Here is a 19606-nt window from a genome sequence, read left to right as displayed (position 1 = left end):
CGTTTTTAAAATAGTAAACAACATAATCAAAGAATTCTTATAATAGGCGATGAGTAAGGACATACTGACCCTGCAATATGATCATGATCCGTTTGTGGCTCATCTTTGAAACCCACTTCTTGATTAACCCCCTGTTTTTTTTTGTGTTACAGCAGAGGAGTCGGGGAAAACGGGACGAGGCACCGCTTCCAGCCTGCCCAGTGGATCCTCTAAAGGCAGACCTCCTCAGGCGCGATCCATGCCCAGCTCTCCGCTGCCCCAGCGATCCGCCACGCCGACGCGGCTGATGAGCCAGCGGGTCCGCGAGGCCGCCGAGCGACTTGCCCAACAGCACACGGTGGCCAGTGCTCAGCGGCAGTTCGGCAATGCCAAAAGTATTGGCAATGGTAATGGCAATGGGAACGCGGCGAACACGGAGACAGGTCGCGAATCACGCGCTCGACGTCTCATCAACCGATTCAACAACGAAACGCAGCATATCACGTCCTAGATTAAGTCGGTTAAATGGCGACCAACATAACTTTATTACAGATTTAGCAGATATAGCATTGTTAAGCAAGAAACCCCAGAGAAACTCTACGAACACTCGAATATGAAGCGAATGCGAAGCGACTGCGGATCAGAACGCACCCACAATCCAGGATCCACAACACACAGTGCACACCCAACCCCCCACTCACAGTAGGATATGTCGGCATCCAGGTGGATGCACTCCCTCCAGTCAGAGGGACTGTACTTAGGCTAGAGGCAGCTAAGTGTTTAAATTATTGTATCGATTTATATACATATTTACCATACTAATTAAAGTTAATGTAACGAAAGTGGATCAGAAATCAGTGATCAGTGATCGGTTAGCGGATGATCGCGGGGCTTGAGGCGCACCCACAGTCCGCCGGAGGCTCTCAGCGTGATCCGGAAGGTGGCCGCAATGGTGGTCTTCCCGGGGACTGGGAGCAACTGGAAGCTCCTCAGCAACCGCGACACAATGGTCTTGATCTCCATGATGGCGAACCGGTTGCCGATGCAGTACCTCGGTCCGGCGCTGAACGGAATGAAGGCATACGGGTGGCGGTTCTCCGAGTTCTCCGGCGAAAACCTCTCCGGCAGGAACCTCTCCGGATCGGGATAGATGCGGGCAAGACGATGGGTGGCATAGGGGCAGATGAAGACGTTGCTGCCGGCGGGCAGAGTGTGATTCGCCAAGCGAACCTCCTCGCCCAGCTTGCGGGCAATCAGCGGTACACTGGGGTACAGACGCAGTGCCTCCTTGATGCACATCTCCATGTAGCGCATCTCGTGCAGATCGGTCATCGAGGGAGCCCTATTGCTGCCCCCGAAGATGGCCTCCAGCTCCTGGAGACAGCGTTCCTGGCACTCGGGATTTTGCGTGAGCAGAAAGAGAGTGAAGGCCACGGCAGCGCCTACCGAATCCTGGCCAGCCAGCATGAAGGTGCAGGCCTCGTTGACGATATCCTCCTCCGTGAAGTCCGGATTGCTCTCGGAGATCTCGATCATGTGGTCCAGCAGGCACTTTCGCTCACCATTCCCATTATTATTGTTTTGGATCTGACGACGTCGCTGGATCATCTGGCGAGTAAAGTCATTCAGACGCTTCTTCTGGTTGAGCTCTTCGTTGGCCATCTTGGTCCAGTGGTAGATCCCGTCCAGCAGCAGCCAGGGATGGGTAAACCGCGTGGGCATCATAAGCTTGCCCTGGCGGAAGGGTGAATCCTCCATGCTGACCGCCTCCTGGCCCTTTTTCTTGATGGGCACTCCCAAAACGGCCTCTGTGAATGGTTGAAAGATTTAGTAAGGGAAATACCTCAAGGAACCCCCTACAGACTCACCATTGAGTATGTCCAGCACACAGCTGTTTACATATTTGGCGATATTGATCTCTGTGCCCACGGCGGAGGCATCCAGGTTCTCGTACAGCGACTGGGAGGCATCCACAAAGGTGTCTATGAACTTCTCCAACAGGCTGTGATGAAAAGCTGGCTGGATGAGCCGGCGATGGTTACTCCACTTTGAACCACTGCTGGTTATCAGCCCGTCACCCAGGAAGTTGTGCATCAGTCGGTAGAAGAACACTTTGTTCGTGTGCTTTTTGGAGGAGAGTATAACCTGCAGGTCCTCTGGCTCCAGTACGGCAAAGAAGGGGAAGAGGAGCACCCAGATCCGCACCAGCGATCCATATAGATCAAAGGCCTTTCCAGCGCATTTATTCATCACTGCAAGAAGGGGTTTAAAGAATTAATTTGATTTCACATACTCTACATATTCGTAGTTAAATTGGTACACTTTGGAAACTTACGGTGCCGTTTTCTAGTGTGCATATTAACCTAAAAGTAGGTTTTAAACTCAAAATATAAAACGTTTAAAAATTTTTAAACCAGTTTTTAGTTTAACATGCTGACTAAAAATCGTTACAATCGCTTTTATATAGCGAATTCTTAAAGAATTTCATTTGATTTTTGACTTAGTGAGATTTCTGTAGCAGTAGACAAAAGTAGAGATACGAAAAAATTCATTCTGATAATTTCTTTAGGGCTTTTACTAAGGGATCTTACAGTCCTTATCCGTGACCAGCATGCAGTTGCCCAACAGTGGGAGCGATGGTGGACCCGTTAGCCTTAGCGATAAGATCACCGATCTCAGATATGAACTCAAGGTGGCGTAGAAGGTGTAGATACTCAGGCTAATGACCACGAGGATCAGGATCGAGCACAGCTCCGACTTGGTAGCGCGTTCCAGCTGTAATTATAAAGTGATAAACACTTGGTCAGTAAGTTATGTAGATAATTGCATTTGTAAACGGATCAATATTTAGTTTGCCATCGAGAACCGAGGCTCTCGAAACGCACTTCATCAGCTACGCACTATTCGGCGTATTTGGAGTCTAATTAACTGGGGATCTCGGAGCACTTGGGTATTTGTACTTGGAAGCTGGGAGTACTTGTACTTGCCCTTGCCGCTCGTGTCGCAAGTTTTCGGCAAACACACGCTATCGTAATCGCAATCGCAACGAAAGTATAAGTTATGTATCTAACTGCGGTGTGAATTGCTTGGGCCAACACGGCGTATGGGCGATGCGATCCATGCGATGCGATCTCTGACTTTGGAGCAGATATGTGCGAGTATGTACGTGTGCCTAAAAGATCGATTAAAGCACTTCCACCTCGCCTATAGATGTACGTGTTATTTGGCCCATTCGTGTCAGTGGTGCAACAGGTTGCGATGAGCACAAAACATGACAAATGATGATGGCCGACCAAAGTTCCAGGGACAATCTTTTGTTTTGGCCAGTTCCCACACACCACTCGACCCCCCTTCCTATAACTCATTGTTTGGTTCTGGGCGAGAGTAAAAGCCCGAACCATTAGCGAACCAGATGCGACAGGTCTCAGGGCCAAGTGAAACCACAGACTGACTCAGATCTCAATGATTAATTTATTACTTGCGAAGAATCTGCAAACGAGGGGCCACACAGGTGATGTAATAATAATTACAAGTCCAAAAATCAAATTACCAAAGGGTGTTCTGGAGGGATACAGGTTAGATTACCAGGCCAGGGATCCGGATAGATGGATCTTACCATGGAAGAGTGTTGGGAAAATCGATAACGGGGTAAGAGAAGAAGTGACTAGTCCTCCTCGGCCACCTCGTCCTCGTAGCCCTCGGGCAGGGCATTGACCTCGGCGTTGTGGAACAGGCTGCGATTGCCGTCGCCCCAGGGGAATCGCTTGGTCCTGCGCCTGAGGTACTCGTACTTGGCGAATGGCTCCCGCTCCACGTGCTTGTGGCCGGAGAAGGCGTTCAGGGCGCACAGGGCGATGGCCGGAAGGGCCAGCAGGAAGGTCACCCGCTTCCACAGACCAGCGGTGTTTGCGGGCATGGTGCCCATCTGCCGGATATCGAATCTCGGCATGAATCTCGGAAATCTCACAAATTTATTCTGACGCTTTAGGTTAGGTTTAGTACGGTACGTATCCCAGATAGGTACTGGTGAAGGAAACTACGATTCAATCTGATCCACAACGCCCACGCCTGCTGCTGCCCCGAAAATAGTTGGCAAATTAGAAACTCTCAAGGGGATCGTAGACAAGGTCCAACAACCCCCAAAATCTTTGTTTAATCAGCTCAATATTTAACCAAAGTCCGGCGTAGCGTTTAGAAGGCTTCCGCTCTTCTATTTCTTTTTATATTTTTCGGTTTTTTTGGGCACGGCATATCCAGGCTGCGAGGTGTGCAGAACCCGCGTGTTTGCTCGCCAATTGGCACCTGCTCACTAATAAATATACATCATGATTATTTACCACTAATTTCATAAATTATCATAATGGTCTTCCGAAACGAGATGCTACTTGCCGAGACGGCCTGCTGGAATCTAACGCCCAAAAGTAATTCCCGCTAAAAATGTTTCATATACTAACTGGGTAACCAAGGCAGGTGAGATAATTCATGGAAAAACTGAATTTAAATTACAGTATTTGTTACGATTTTAGTTTTCTTAAGTATCTTTAGTACTTAATTTCTTGAAAAAGAATAATTCCGTTTAAGAATTGAGCAACTAAGACAGGTGAGAAAATTCAATAAAAAACGAAATTAAAATCAATGGATTAATATTCGCACTTAGACTTTTCTTAAAAATCTAAAAATGTTTAATCTTCAATAATACGTTTACTGAATCATAAATGATGTCTTGTGTTTAGACTGATTTATTTTTATAAAATTATGTTTAAACTGACCCCTCAAAATAAATACTTGATACAAATTTAGATTATGTTATTATCAAGATTACTATATATATAGAAAGAGTATACACTTATAATACTAATACTGGGTTATATCCTTGGCCAATCACAATTTAATATTTGCTTGCTTTTAAAATGTTAAATCTATAACATTTGCATATATTCTTGATTTTTATGAAATTTTTTTGAAACTTTAGAGGTACTTTTAAAATTTGTTTCGTTTCAAAATGCTTTCATCTTTTCTCACTCACCACTTTTTCCACAATCATTTTTAGTCACTGTAATTGAATATATTTTTCGAATCTTTATTCACAAGTCCTTGCCACGAACACTTGGCTTGGAGCCGCACATGGACGGTCAAGTTGGTTAGTGGGTAAATCCGTTTTTGGGTATTGTTATCCAGAGTCACTTTCGCCGACTGATGAGCTGCAAATGCGGGACCTCCGCCGGGCGGCGTCTATTTATAACCGTTTTGGGCCGATCAAGCTCGGCTTAAACCCGCCGAAAAAGAGCGTACGTGTCTCCGTCTTCCTCTCCGCCACCGCCCCCGAATTCCCAGATACCCGAGAGTATCGAGTATAAGTAGTAATTGCCAACTAGTCGGCACTCGAAGTGCTAAGTAGCTAGAAGTGGCGGTGATGCTGGATGCCCCGGCCAAGTGGCGGGGCAATCAATTATCCGTTTTGTGCCCTCTCTGGATCTACGCTTGTTTGATGTATGTACATACCATCTCCCCTGGAAAGGCATAGACCCTACGCGATTCTTCCAGTGGCACTTCAGTCTCAACGATTTGAGTGGTGGAGATCTCCCCCAGACGCGTGCCAGGGGATCGAACTTTGCTCGGAAATGCAGCCCGTCAGACGGGCCTCTTCAAGATATTAATTACATCAATCATTGGTGTTTACCGATCTAGTCGTCAGAATTTTCGCAGTCCAACACGCGGGCTTTTAACGTCATCATAAATTCTAAAAATTATATTCGGGAATTATTTCCGCGAAATTTCTGTTTGTGATAGATTCGTATGCCCACATTGTGATGTTTACGGAACTCGGATATATTTACTTTTTATTCATTCATTCACAATTCTCCTGGATTTGGGTTTTCAGGTGTCTTTATTATACCCAGAAATATGAGCTTTTCATTTTTTTACATATTTAAAAAAAATCTAAATATTTTTTTGATATTAAAATGTAATCTTGTTATATAGACTTTATGGATGAACAATATCAACAACTCCTAATAAGTAGGTGTGTGCCTTGTCTTAAAGAATCTTTATTAGCGGACCAGTTGTTATTATGGCTATCAACCCATGCGCTGGGCGGATATAGGGGATAGATCTCCCTTACTCGATTTAAAAAGCATATGTCATATGTATTCTATTCCAAATTTTTGATTTCTACTTGACACATTTTATTTATATCCCCCCACAACCAAATTCTGGATCCGCCACTGTATCAATCTGATTAGTATATCGCTTCTGTTTGTGGTAGCTGCTAATGGCCATTTTGGGCTATTAACAAATCTTGGACATACAAACTTTGTTATTCATTCACTAAAAATACTCTTGGATTTTGAGATTTTAGATAGAAAATCTTTCTTTATATCTAGAAAACTGATCTCCTAATAATCCCTTTTTCGCACCACCCTAATGAGTGGGTAGTTGCCACGTTTTAAATAATCTTTATTAACAGACCTATTATTATTATGGCTATCAGCTTGATTAGACTATCGCTTCTTGTACTGTTCTTGTGAGTACCCTTGCACCACCGATTATTATAGTAAATAAATCTCAGCTAACATTTCCGACGCCACTTATCTGGAGACACGATTCCATTGAGTTCGCGACTAAGATTACGGCTTAGACTAGACTTCTTAGTCAGTCCTGATGAGTAAAGTTCAATGGCTAATGAAATAGGGTCGACCAGTGACTCAACTGAACCACTAGCTGATAATCCACATTGGGTTCCCCTTAACTGGTCAGTTGGCTTTCTTGTGGCTTTGTGGTCATTAGGTCTTTAGAAGCCACCGCCCAGTTTATAATGGATATAAAAAACGTATTGGTCTGTGAGTCCTATAAACTTTACGATATCGTGCCAGAATTTTATTAAAATCCAAAATTGCTATCGGGGATCGGGGATGATCGCTAAATTCGTCGTTTTGTGATAAGTGATAAGCAGGTGAGTTTGGCCCTATATAAAGAGTCCCCATCGAACCACTTTTTAAGTTTTTCGGAAAATGTCACTGCGGTTGGAACTGTGTCTTCTGGGGCTTCTTGGCCTGGTTATCCTAGCGGAATCCGCCTCCATAAGCCCCCGCATCGTGGGTGGCGATCAGGCGGACATCTCGGACTATCCCTACCAGGTTTCCGTTCGCCTGGAGACCTATATGCTGCTCCACATCTGCGGAGGATGTGTCTACGCCCCCAAGGTTGTGATCACGGCCGCACATTGCATCAAGGGACGCTATGCCTCCTATATCCGTGTTGTGGCTGGTCAGAACTCGATTGCCGATCTGGAGGAGCAGGGTGTGAAGGTCAGCAAGCTGATCCCGCATGCCGGCTATAATAAGAAGACGTATGTGAATGATATCGGTCTGATTATCACGCGGGAGCCGTTGGAGTACTCGGCCCTGGTGCAACCTATCGCCTTGGCTTTGGAGGCTCCTCCGTCGGGAGCCCATGCCGTTGTGAGTGGATGGGGCAAGCGGACCGAGGAGGATGAGGCTCTGCCCGCCATGCTGCGTGCCGTCGAACTGGAGATCGTGGAGAGGAACACCTGTGGAGCCCAGTATCTGACCAAGGAATACACGGTTACCGATGAGATGCTCTGCGCCGGATATCTTGAAGGTGGAAAGGACACCTGCAATGGCGATTCCGGTGGCCCATTGGCCGTGGACGGAGTGCTCGTGGGAATCGTATCCTGGGGCGTGGGATGCGGTAGGGAAGGGTTCCCTGGAGTCTACACCAGCGTCAACTCCCACATCGCTTGGATCGAGGAGCAGGCGGAAGCCTATCTCTAAAAAAAATGTAGAAGAAATGTAGAAATGTAGAGTTCTAAAGCTGCAGCGAACAAAAATTAATCGAACAAAATATTACTTTAATATGTATATTAATAAATACGAAATGAGCATTTAAAATATATTTGTTTTTAATAAAACCAGTTTTTGTAAAACCGGTAAAGTTCTTTATAACAACTTTAAACTTTGTTCTGTGATTATTTATAGTAGTCGTTCGAGAATAAATATCGCGTATTTTCCGCCTTTGAATTATAAATTAAGCATTTAATTTAATAACTTAACAAAAGGCCAAGTTTATGTAGGTGCATAATAATTAAATTTAAATTTTATACCTCTTTAATAGAATGTTGATTTTTTAATTTATTGGCCACGTGTCAAATAAATAAATACATCTGTGCACACATGTTTTTAAATGCTTTTAAGACACAATGTATACTTTAATGTAACATAGTTATTTAGGTAACGCATTTTATTTAACCAATTCTTATTCTAAGTATTTAATGGTAAGATAACGTGATTTTATAAATAACATTAAAGTTATATAACGAATAATAGCGAACATTTTTAAGTTATAAATAAAAACGAAATAAGGAAGAACGCTTTAGTCGAGTTCGTCGACTATCATATACCCGTTACTCAGCTGACCAATTCAATTTATTATATAATGGTCCGGCCTAAACCACTTTTGAAACACCGATAGATATTAACAAATTAAATAAAATGCAATTTACACCAAAAAACATCTTCATTGTCACATTGCAAAAAATCCTGTCAAATCCAGCCTAGCCTAAGCCTGTCAAAAAGAATGGCAAAAATATTAGCAACGAGACCATCAATATACTTAGCAAAAAAGCCAAGCAGGGAGCCTACCAAAATGCAAACAAAAAAAGAATGGCCTGAAAAAATCCTAGCAATAGGCCTGGAAAAAGCCTATCAATAAGGCTATAATGAAGCGGGGCTATAAACCCGGCACAGGCATGGCAAAAATGAGCCTATCGAAAAGCCTAGCATAAGCCCGACAAAAAGTCTTTAAAAAAGACTGGCAATAAGCCTAGCATCAAGCTATTCGTCGAGCCTGAAAAATAAACTTTCCAAAAAGCCTCAAAAGGTTAGTTGTCATAAAATGTATGATATGAATCATATTTTACCCGATCTGGTAACACCAACCTCTCCTTTATCTTTAACACCATTTGCGTAGCAAAAAAGAAACCGCGCTCTTTGCTAGTATCGCTGTAGTTAAATAAATAAATATAAATTCTGAGAATCCACGTCGCCATTGCTCAATATCATTACTAGCTCATAATTTTAATTATTTGTTAGCTCTTTATAAATAAATAAATAAATAAATATAAATTCTGAGAATATCAAAATATGGTTTGGGTCCAGACTTTAATGTAAGCCGTTTGTTTTTTTTACGTGTAGGTAAGTTAGTTCGTACATATACCTCACACTGTGGTACGTATATTTATTCACACACCCCTCAGATAACTATGGAGGTTCGTGTCCTTACTTCACATACAGTGCGGTTGCCGTCTTGGCTAACCGTATGATCAAGTTTCCATATGATCGTACTTGCACAGTGGGTGTGCTACAGTATTTTTCACCAGTATTAACCAGGGCTGCTCTATGTTTCAAAACCGAGTGATTAATATTTATTAGATGCAGAAAAAACATCGAAGAACGATATTTTATTCATTTTATTTTACGTATGTATTCCTAGGGAGCTCTGCTAACTTCGGATTGATTTTAAAGTGGTATAAAAAATAATTAAACGTGAATAATAACTTCAGTTTGCAGAATAAAATCGTCAAAATGAAAGCTTTCTCGGTTTTCTGGAAAAGTTCAGCTTTAAGCGGTAAAACAAAATGTATTAATTAGTAAAAAATGTTCAGCCCACCAGATTATTGGGGGTGATTACAACTTATTTTCTAATTACATAAAAAAGATGTACAGAGCAGTAAACGTGATCAGCCAGTTCTGGCGAAACTGGCATAAAAGGCTTTGTGTGTCCTAAACAGACTTCAACAGAGTCTGAGAGAATTTTTGTAAGGCATTTGTGACCGCAGGCCGCTCTTAAACCAAACGTCGTTGATCAACTTCTATTTATCTAGAAAAATTAGAAGATTACCAAAATTAAGAATTCAATTTAATCTCAAGTCTAGCGGCTGGACTGCTACTAACTAAGCAAAGGTATACACGTTTTTATATAATATTCTGTTATTCTTATAATATTTTAAAAAAATTGATGCATACATAGCAACATACAGAAACTAATATTAATAGAATTAATAAAGAATACCCTTTTTAATCTAGCTAATAAAAATGATGGCGTATCATCATTGGCAAATATTAGTTTGGGAAAAACCTCGAAAAATCGCAATTGTCGTTATCGATGCTTTCCCAGCAGAAGAATAGGGACGAGTACTACGTATGCCCGCTTAATAGCTTACTCGGAGAGAGGGGTTTTTTGCTTCAGTGACCAAAGTTCGCCTCAGCGACTTTTTCTTCCATAAGAAATACACGTGCTAAAAAGAGACGGAAGAAAGTCGCTACAACTCGGTTCAGCGGGAAATGGGACCGCACACTCAAATCAATTTAGTATTTCAGTGTTTTATTCAGTATTTTTGACGAGTTTTTTCTACTTATCGTTTCGGGATTTTATTTAGAAGGAAATGCATTTGGACTCCAATTGCTCGGATATATCGAAATTGTTATTGGTTATTGGTGCATTCCGAAGGAGCCTTCCAACGACAAGGTCAGCACATTGTCTCGTCTTAAATGGCCAGCCTCCAGCTTATGTCCTTCTGGGCAAGAACTGGTACAAAAAATTAAATTATTTATCTAAAGAAAAAGCCATTAGAAGGCGCATACACCTCTCAAATTGTTGCCTAAGAAGTAAATATATTCAAAAAAGGATGGTGATATAAATACTAAAAGGTTAAAACGGTTCTAACTGGTATTGTATTTTAAAACATTTAAATAACTGAAGTTTTAAAAGGACCATAGGGGGAACCCATATGCATCGTTTTTAGCATTTGTTGCTCCTGCAGCAGACTATGCTGACGTTTATCACTTCGGATACAAAATCATGTCAATTACCAATGTTGTTATGAATCCGTAACACATTGATATGAACACTTGACAGATAATTACATTTTCATGTCAAAGTCTTCGACATAGTTGTGTGACCACAACTACTCTATTTTTAGATATATATTATATTATATTATTTGACTGACATTCCGCGGTCCCCTGACAGTCTACAAAAAAATTTTATAGAAAAGTTCTTAATTTTACTGTAGATATTTTAATTTGCTATTTTTTCGTATCTCATACTAATATATAAATATAAATTTAAATATATAAATATAAATTTAAATATATAAATATAATTTAAAAAAAAATCCAGACGAATATGTAGGAGTTTTATATTTATTTCTACACAAACATGAATGTGACATAAAAAATTTTAAATTGACATGAAAGAAAATTAGTTTATTAAAAAAAAAAACAAATGGACAACATTAACGAATTTTACTTTTTACATGTAAAAGGAATAAATATTCTTTAAAGAACTTTAGCAACATAATGGCTTTATTGTTTGCATTGCTTTTGTTTTTTACCTTGTAATAATAATAAAAATTTATTTCATTGCAAAGTGCTCAACAAGTGGAGCTTTCTATTTTGGAGTTGCTTACAAATTCAACTTTAACCCCTTTTTTATAAAATTTTTCTGAAGATATTCTATTCTAAGAATCTGTACACCGTACTTTTAGTCGCAGTACAATGCTTCTTTCACTTGCCGTCGAACAACCCCGAAAATGCCAGGAGTTCGTGTTATACATACACACGCAGCGACGGACCGCGATTCCCTTTGTTTTGACTGCTCTTTGCTCACTTTGAAAAGATATCTTTCCATATGGCTGACTTTGAATGGAAGGGGTTTGGTTTTCTTCTATGTCGTGTTCGCAAATGAATAATGAAGGGAAAACGTGACGGTTTTTTTTTTGTTCACCAAATGATTAAAAGATTTGGCCTTTAGGCTAGGCTTTAATAACAGCTCAGGCTTGGCGAACACAACTGTACCCGAGCAGAAAGTGTCATTAAGCTAGGGTCTCTCAATCATTTCACCATTTACTCGACTTTTGGCGTTGGTATATTGCTTGGCAATTTCCTGCTTATTCGCCTCAACCACCCGGTTAGCCCATCAATCAATATTCCATTAAGCTGGCCCGAAAAGTCTCCCCCAGAAAAGGGAAAAACATCCACCCACCACCCAAACTCGGAAAACGCCCAAAACGAGTACTACTGAATTGAATCGAAGTTACTGGCCAATCATTGAGTCGCACTACAATCGGCAGCCTATGGCATCGCGGTGGCTCTTCGGCTTTTCAAATCCGACCAATTGCAGTGTTTAATGCCTAGAAACCCGACCAATTGCCATGTTTCGCCTCTGCGATTTCGCCGCACGTGCCGTTCTCTTCGGCTCGTCATCGGAACCGGTTTTCTCTGCCTTTTACTTTTGGTGGTTGTTCTGCTTTGCTCTCTCTCCTGTGCTCTCCGTCGGCCGTCTTCTCTTCCTTCATTTTCTTGGGGTCAAAAAGTGTGCTGCCTGTACTTTCTGGACCGACTTCCATTTTGAACGTACCGCTGTCCCAATGCTCAACGAAAATAAATTCGGAAGAAACCTCGCTAAATTTAATGGGGCTTTCAAAAAAAATGAAACACTTGAAAAGTGCTGATTTTATTGCACCTTATGTTCTTTCTTTTTTAGCAAGAATTATTATTGATTAATCACTGAAGTATTAAAACGGAAACCGGACTTTACTTACTACTGACTCCCTCGTAAAAGAGACCAGTTCTATGGTTCTTACTTACACATTTTCAACCCAGCTTTCGAATTCAGCTGGCTTGGGACTCTGTTTTCAAAAACTAAAATGTACTTAGTCGCTTTTCTTGGGGTCAAAATGTGTGCTGCCTGTACTTTCTGGACCGACTTCCATTTTGAACGTACCGCTGTCCCAAGGGAAATAATTTCGGAAGAAACCTCGCTAAATTGAATGGGTCTTTCAAAAAAAATAAAACACTTGAAAAGTGCTGATTTTATTGCACCTTATGTTCTTTCTTTTTTAGAAAGAGTTATTATTGATTAATCACTGAAGTATTAAAACGGAAACCGGACTTTACTTACTACTGACTCCCTCGTAAAAGAGACCAGTTCTATGGTTCTTACTTACACATTTTCAACCCAGCTTTCGAATTCAGCTGGCTTGGGACTCTGTTTTCAAAAACTAAAATGTACTTAGTCGCTTTTCTTGGGGTCAAAATGTGTGCTGCCTGTACTTTCTGGACCGACTTCCATTTTGAACGTACCGCTGTCCCAAGGGAAATAATTTCGGAAGAAACCTCGCTAAATTGAATGGGTCTTTCAAAAAAAATAAAACACTTGAAAAGTGCTGATTTTATTGCACCTTATGTTCTTTCTTTTTTAGAAAGAGTTATTATTGATTAATCACTGAAGTATTAAAACGGAAACCGGACTTTACTTACTACTGACTCCCTCGTAAAAGAGACTAGTTCTATGGTTCTTACTTACACATTTTCAACCCAGCTTTCGAATTCAGCTGGCTTGGGACTCTGTTTTCAAAAACTAAAATGTACTTAGTCGCTTTTCTTGGGGTCAAAATGTGTGCTGCCTGTACTTTCTGGACCGACTTCCATTTTGAACGTGCCGCTGTCCCAATGCTCAACGGAAATAATTTCGGAAGAAACCTCGCTAAATTGAATGGCTTTCAAAAAATAGAACTCTTGAACAGTGCTCATTTTATTGCACCTTATGTAATTTCTTTTTTAGCAAGAATTATTAATTAATCACTGAAGTATTGAAACAGGGCCAGAAACGGACTTTACTTCAAACGTAGAACGACTCCCTCGTAAAAGAGACCAGTTCTATGGGACTAATCAATTTATCAACCCAGCTTTCGAATTCAACTGGTAATGTCCGTGTTCCCGTCCACTGGAGAGGGACTCTGTTTTCAAAAACTTAAATGTACTTATATATTTTTAATGAACATCAAATTTAAAATCTTTTCTATCAATACTTTTACATATGATTTTCATATAAAATTTCTGCTGTTATCTCTTCGGGTTTTTATTTTTAGCTATTTATTGTTTCAGTATCAGTAACATCAAAAGTGCTCGGGATTTCCATTTTTGGCGGCAGGAGCGGGGTTGGCCTTGGGCTTGCCCAGATTGCGCACAGTGGTCGACGGGCGGGCCTTGCGTTTGTTTGGCGGCTTCCTCGAGGTTGAGGCAGATGTGGAGTGTGAGACCGAGGAGCCGGTGTCCCCATTGGAGCCGGCGATGTCCTTCTCCTCGTTGTCGCTTTCCGGGGCGGTACCGTTTTTGCGCGACTCGAGCTTCTTGCGGCTCAGCTCCTCGACCACCTTCTTCTTGCCCGGCTTCACCATGTTGCGTCCGGTTTTCTTGGGGGATTCCACGTTCTTCTGCGTGACCAGGTCGCGCTTGAACTTCTCGATCAAGCCCTCGCAGGAGAGGTTCGACTCCGGCTCCCAGGTGTCGTCCTTGGCACCGAAGCCCTTCCATCTGATGCGGTACCATGTGTCCTCGGCCTTGGTGTAGCCCTTCCAGCGAACCTGAAAGTAAATGGAACACATGTATGTATAATTGTCCATGATGAAATAGCCCTTCATAGGCCCAAAACAGAGTTATGCAATAATAGCACCACCGTCGGTGTTCTTAAACATTACTAAATCTCCATCCTCGCATCCTCCTGATCCCCACTCATTTGCACCCATCCAGAGTGGCTGGCGAATGTTTTTGACAGCTTTCAGGGCCATGCCCATCAGCCTCCCGACATTTGGCGTCACTCACTTCCCTCCTTGGGTCTCCATTTTCGGGTTTTATGCTCGTCGGCCGTCACTCTGGATTTTGGGATCCGGAGTCGCTTTTTGTGAGCCAGCCTCTGAAGTCTGCCTCCGTTCGTGTTTCATTTTCTGCCCCTGACTGACAGGCCATAAAATGGCTTCTGCGCCCCCGCTGATCCCTCATTCACGTCAGCGATGGCAGTTACAGCTGCTTTACTGCTCTGCCAGCCGTCCCGCTGCAAATTAGCATTTTTAAGGAATTGCCTGTCGAAAGCTTGGATTTATAGAGGCCTCCGGTTGGCAAAAATTCGGTAGTGGAGCTGTAAAAAACGGTAATTTAGGGAGTGCGTTACTACTGTACCAGTTTCTGATTGTCGTTATTGATGGTCCCAGTTTATTTTTACTTTAGAATTATAATATGTAAAAAGGGGATATGTTTTAAATAATAAATTTTATAGTTGCAATCTGCAGGATAAAACAAAAAGAAAATGTTTTGCGCATAAAATCCAATCTATTAGTAAAGTCTACCAACAAAGTACCTTCATATTATATTTCATTTGACCATTTAATTATTCACTTTTAAGACACAAAAATCACAGATTGAGTATTAGTTTATATTACTTAAAACATCAATAATTTAGTTTTATAACAACAAAAAGCGGTGCTCACACACATAGTGAGTTCAACTAGAATCAATTTTAATTTTAACTCAGTTTGTTAATTTAAAAAAGAAAACACAACTTATATGAAATCTACTTAACATTCTCAAAATTAAAATATTTCAGCACCCTAAATGTCTGGCTGGTTGAATTTTTAAACAGCTGTGACTAATTTTCAAAAATAAAAACAGCTTCCATTTGATTTTCATTATAAGTAAATGCCCAAAATTATTAGCAAGGCGTGAAGAACTAACCCTAAAAATAACCTTTCTACATTGATTTTAAAGTAAATAATGCTTAATGTCTATACCAAGTGTTACAGAGTTGCCGTAGCTTCTTAAGGAAACAAGGTGACAACTCTGGTTTTGAGGAATTTATCAATTTAGAGGTTGTGAAATTGCTGAAATTTATGAAAATGAAGTTTGTTTGTAATAGTTGACCAAAATTCAACAATTCAGCAGTTCAACAGTTTAGGGAATCTTCTAAGCATGTTCGAAAGACCTTCATTATAACAGATCAAATTGACCCTCTGTTTATATCCCTATACTTTTAGTGTGTATATCTAAAATAACGACCGAACCACGAATAAAAATAATAGAGTGCGAGTCCCATTTCGCTAACTGACAGTTATTACCGCTGGCCAAAACAGAAATGCGACCCCGACCGCATAAAATGGCGTCAAAACTGAAGGTCAGAGGGGAAGAGCGGTGACTTTGGCATCGATTGACGTCACACAGCGCCAGACACGGCACCCACACACTTGCAGTTCCGCACCCGCACACACACACCCACATCCACTTGGCAACCAACTGTAATCTCGAAAAATAAAAAAAATGAAATTTAATCGGGGGAGCAAATATTTTCGCTTTAATTGAAAACAAAAACGCGCAATCGAAATGCCAAAGCGTCACGCAAAAAGTTCTATATTTAAAAATTACCCAGGGCCGAATCGGTTGAAAATATTTATAAATAAGCGCTGTAAGCAGCGAAAACGGGTGAGCAAATTAAATTATCGCTACGATTTTCACCTAACGGGAAATTCGAGGGGAAATGGGTGTGGGGGAAGGTGCCGAAGGACACTAAATGAAAATCGAATTAAAATTCGCCAGCACGTTAACTTAATAATCGTCACAAATGGCGCCAACGTGTGTTTTATACCCTACAACCACCCCTTCAGGCCATGCCACTCCCCCCGCCCAGCCGCCCACCACCCAACGCCCCTTTTTGGTTTGTTCGTTTTCGCCATGCTACGTAATAAATGAAAAGCGGCAACGGCGCTCTATCAAAAACCGAATTGTAGTAAGTGCGTAGGTGTGTGTGTGTGTGTGCGACGACTGACAAGATATTCGAACTCAATATTTTATTCGAAATCCCAATCTCTCTCTCTCTCTCTACTTCTCATCACAGCGAATTCGCCGCGTGCTAAAGCCGGCTGTTGTGTGTGTGAGATTTCGAAATAGAAAGAGAGAGAGGGAGAGAAAGAGAGCCGTTTGTTCGAAAAGCGCGGAAAATTTCACAAGCTGCTTCCTCTTCTTCGGTTCGCTGCGCGCCACTTTTCGTTTTTGGTCGTACCGAAGTGAAAATGGGCAACGCCGCTTAGCAAATCCCATTTTCAGCCCCCCAACAAACACAAAAAAAAAACCCAAAGCGAGAATTCCGTGTTTTTCGGCGCTCCGCCAATGTTAATTGAACGTTTCGTTTCGAAACGACGCAAAAACAGGCCTGCAAATGTGTTTTTTCCTCTTCTCTCTTTTCATCACGACTCCGCTAATTATATTTCGCTGTGATCTTTTTTGCTGGAAATCTGAAAATCCGCTGGGGCGCTATGTTTTCAGCTCATTTGCCGCCTCAGTGGCCAAGAGTCCATTGTTTTTCCCGCTTGTCTGCAAAGTTGGCAAAACAACCGAGCGAACGAACGAGCTTTGTCTAACAAATTGGCCAAATTGCGGGGGACTGCGAGATTTGAAAGGCCCGCTCGCGAAGAAGAAAGAAAGCCCTGGGCACTGACAAAACTTTGCTCCACTTCCCACTTTCTCCGAATTAGCATGAATAGAAACGGGAAATTCATCGCGAAACTTTTGCAATCCTAATGCCAAAACCAGTGGAAATACACTCATCATAAATTTTAACCACACACACCAATGAATCTTTTGTGCCTTTCATGAAAATAAAATAATGGGCTGTAAACTGCAAATATAGTTAATTTATTTGTTTAAGATGATAGTAAAAATAATGTAGTATATAGTAAATTATAATTAAAACGAGTAATATTCTAGCAACGTCAAGGCTCGAAAAAAGATTTTAAATTTTTTAAATTGATTTAATAAGAGCTATATTTTTAAAATATTTGAAGCTTTCTGAGCTATCAAGGCTGATTATTGGAATGTCTTTATATTTGTCTAACATATTGTCTTCCAAGGTATTTTAAACTTCTGTAACGTCTTGCTTAGTACTTGCATGAACAATTTGGTGAAAATACTGCCATCCTCGCAGAAGCAACTTGCTTTTATTCGATTAAATTCTCCCGAGTTCATGGAAACCCATGTTTCTGTAATACAATTTGTTTTGACATACAAAAATGTGATTTGTCTTTCAGAAAAACGAGTCAGATATAAGTAAATCGATGCCGATTTCTACGGTTCTACATTGCCACGACTTTAGTGTTGATGGTTAGCATCGGCATCTCCGAGCAGTACTTGAGTATATTTTTATTTATTTATTTTCTTTCGAAACGCAAAACATGATTTTTCTTTTACGCAAAACGCTATTTTTTTCGTTTTGAAAACGACACAATTTTTATTGCGTTATAAAAAGTAAAAGGTCTTTTACCTAAAATCGTTTTTATTAGCAAATAATAGATGACTTATTGTTTGATTAACATTAATTTCTCACCATCACAAGAGCAATTATTATTGCATTTGTATATATTCCTAGTACCGCCATCCCACAGAAATCGATCAACCATCTATTATCCGTTGAACGGATGGTCCAAAAGGTTTTGCCGTTCCGAAAATTTTCCAGTTAGACCGCCATCCAAATTCGACGGACTTTAAGGGACACTTTTATGCGAGACTTGGGCGATGTTTTTTCGGCGCAACTCGAATTCTTCTTGAAAGGGAAAATTGACAAGCAACATTTTGGAAAAGGGAGGAGCAGAAGCAACAACATCTGTTTCCAACGGATGGATTCTATTACCCTCTGCACACAGCCGCTTAAATACATAGAGAAGCGCCGTAGCGATCAGCTGATCGGCATAAGCAAACCGTATCCGAATGTAGAGGATGTGCAAATTCAGTGGCTTCGAAAAAATGCAAAGCAACGCAAAACGAAATACAATTTGATCGAAACATGTGGTATGTTTTCATCGCCAAATGATTGTTTCATTACTATTAGCAAATTGATCAAGGATAAGATTTCCATTACTTACCATATTATTTGCACAAACAAAAGACAAAATGTGATTGGGTTCCGCGCCGGCAGATGTCAGGTCTTGCCAAGAACATAAGCTGAAGGTGGTTTGTTTCCTTAAAAGTTTTAAGTTTAGCAATATTTATTTTCCAGATGAGATCAATTGCTGGGTTCCCAGCCGTTGGAAGGCATATAGGGCCTACAGCAACAACAATTTCCTTCTAACGGCGCCGTTGCATATCAACTGTTTTTCTTTCTCAAAATATCCTGAAACTCCAAGTACAAACATTACATGAACTTGTAAAACAAAAAATACTGATAAAACACTGGAAAACAGAATCGATTTGCGAGTACGGTCCCATTTTCCACTTTTTCCGTCTCTTTCCTACACGTGTATTTCTTACGGAGGAAAAAATCGATAGGGCAAAATTTGGTCGCTGAATCGAAAACCACGCTGTGTGAATATTTCGATAAATGTATCGTCGCGCACACAAACAACTAAAGAAACGGTGAGAAAATGAAACGTTTCGACGACGAAACGATAACAATAACTTTCCGAAAGCCTGAGCACGTAACAACGAAAACAGGAGCCTGTCTGGTTAAAGATTAATTTTGATCATTCAGTTTATGACCGCACGACGCACACGACATAAGTTTTTTCTAAAATAAACTAAAAATTGTATAAGGATTGTGTCGAAAGAACGCAAAAATGACAAAGGTACTTGATTATACGAATTAAAATGTAACTAAGACAATATAACAACAACAACAACAATAGTAGAGTATCGGCAAATATCTTTAAAAAAAAATTGGCAAATAGGCAATACATAATCCCATTGCTTAAATGACATCTTTCAGATACAGTCGAAGTATTTTACTGGGG

At 40.9% G+C, this 19606-nt stretch overlaps 5 protein-coding genes across 16 annotated transcripts in view; 2 read left to right on the top strand and 3 right to left on the bottom strand.

The window, feature by feature from the left end:
- Positions 1 to 821, top strand: part of Strn-Mlck (Stretchin-Mlck) — a 46873-nt gene extending 46052 nt beyond the window's left edge. For 9 of the 12 annotated variants that reach the window (XM_070994726.1, XM_070994724.1, XM_070994723.1 and 6 more), the window contains one exon: positions 153 to 821. In XM_070994726.1, coding sequence (XP_070850827.1) covers positions 153 to 287 — 135 coding nt within the window. In that variant the 3' untranslated portion in view covers positions 288 to 821. The remainder of the gene's footprint in view (positions 1 to 152) is intronic. The other 3 variants (XM_070994727.1, XM_070994721.1, XM_070994725.1) reach the window with 2 other exon arrangements.
- On the bottom strand, positions 737 to 5198 carry Cyp4aa1 (Probable cytochrome P450 4aa1). Its single transcript, XM_017084924.4, has 4 exons — positions 5006 to 5198; positions 2571 to 2754; positions 1848 to 2231; positions 737 to 1787 (listed from the first exon to the last, which is right to left on the bottom strand). The coding sequence occupies exons 1-4, from the start codon at positions 5021 to 5023 to the stop codon at positions 841 to 843; spliced, it is 1533 nt and encodes a 510-aa protein (XP_016940413.2). The 5' UTR covers positions 5024 to 5198; the 3' UTR covers positions 737 to 840.
- COX6AL (Cytochrome c oxidase subunit 6A-like) lies at positions 3432 to 4438 on the bottom strand. The gene is made up of 2 exons (XM_017084927.4): positions 3596 to 4438; positions 3432 to 3540 (listed from the first exon to the last, which is right to left on the bottom strand). Exon 1 carries the CDS (start codon positions 3926 to 3928, stop codon positions 3644 to 3646), a length of 285 nt encoding a protein of 94 aa, XP_016940416.2. The 5' UTR covers positions 3929 to 4438; the 3' UTR covers positions 3432 to 3540; positions 3596 to 3643.
- A 1766-nt stretch (positions 5199 to 6964) lies between the features above and the next one.
- Positions 6965 to 7889, top strand: LOC108017841 (trypsin). The gene has a single exon (XM_017084996.4). The coding sequence runs from the start codon at positions 6990 to 6992 to the stop codon at positions 7770 to 7772; it is 783 nt and encodes a 260-aa protein (XP_016940485.2). The 5' UTR covers positions 6965 to 6989; the 3' UTR covers positions 7773 to 7889.
- Positions 7890 to 13957: 6068 nt separating this feature from the next.
- On the bottom strand, positions 13958 to 14629 carry LOC108017727 (chromodomain Y-like protein 2). Its single transcript, XM_070994629.1, has 2 exons — positions 14540 to 14629; positions 13958 to 14425 (listed from the first exon to the last, which is right to left on the bottom strand). Exons 1-2 carry the CDS (start codon positions 14627 to 14629, stop codon positions 13958 to 13960), a joined length of 558 nt encoding a protein of 185 aa, XP_070850730.1.
- Positions 14630 to 19606: the final 4977 nt, after the last annotated feature.

The sequence above is a fragment of the Drosophila suzukii genome, chromosome 2R (genome assembly GCF_043229965.1).
Source record: "Drosophila suzukii chromosome 2R, CBGP_Dsuzu_IsoJpt1.0, whole genome shotgun sequence".
In the NCBI taxonomy this organism is placed as follows: domain Eukaryota; kingdom Metazoa; phylum Arthropoda; class Insecta; order Diptera; family Drosophilidae; genus Drosophila; species Drosophila suzukii.
This window is presented reverse-complemented; position numbering and strand designations above follow the sequence as displayed.

Coding starts and splice junctions, on each gene's coding strand:
- COX6AL (XM_017084927.4), bottom strand. CDS start 3,928: ATGCCGAGATTCGATATCCGGCAGATGGGCACCATGCCCGCAAACACC.
- LOC108017841 (XM_017084996.4), top strand. CDS start 6,990: ATGTCACTGCGGTTGGAACTGTGTCTTCTGGGGCTTCTTGGCCTGGTT.
- Cyp4aa1 (XM_017084924.4), bottom strand. Junction 2,232..2,570: donor GCTGGTCACGGATAAGGACT/GTAAGATCCCTT, acceptor CCCTTCTTGCAG/TGATGAATAAATGCGCTGGA. Junction 1,788..1,847: donor TGTGCTGGACATACTCAATG/GTGAGTCTGTAG, acceptor AACCATTCACAG/AGGCCGTTTTGGGAGTGCCC.
- LOC108017727 (XM_070994629.1), bottom strand. CDS start 14,629: ATGGCCCTGAAAGCTGTCAAAAACATTCGCCAGCCACTCTGGATGGGT. Junction 14,426..14,539: donor GATGCGAGGATGGAGATTTA/GTAATGTTTAAG, acceptor ATTTACTTTCAG/GTTCGCTGGAAGGGCTACAC.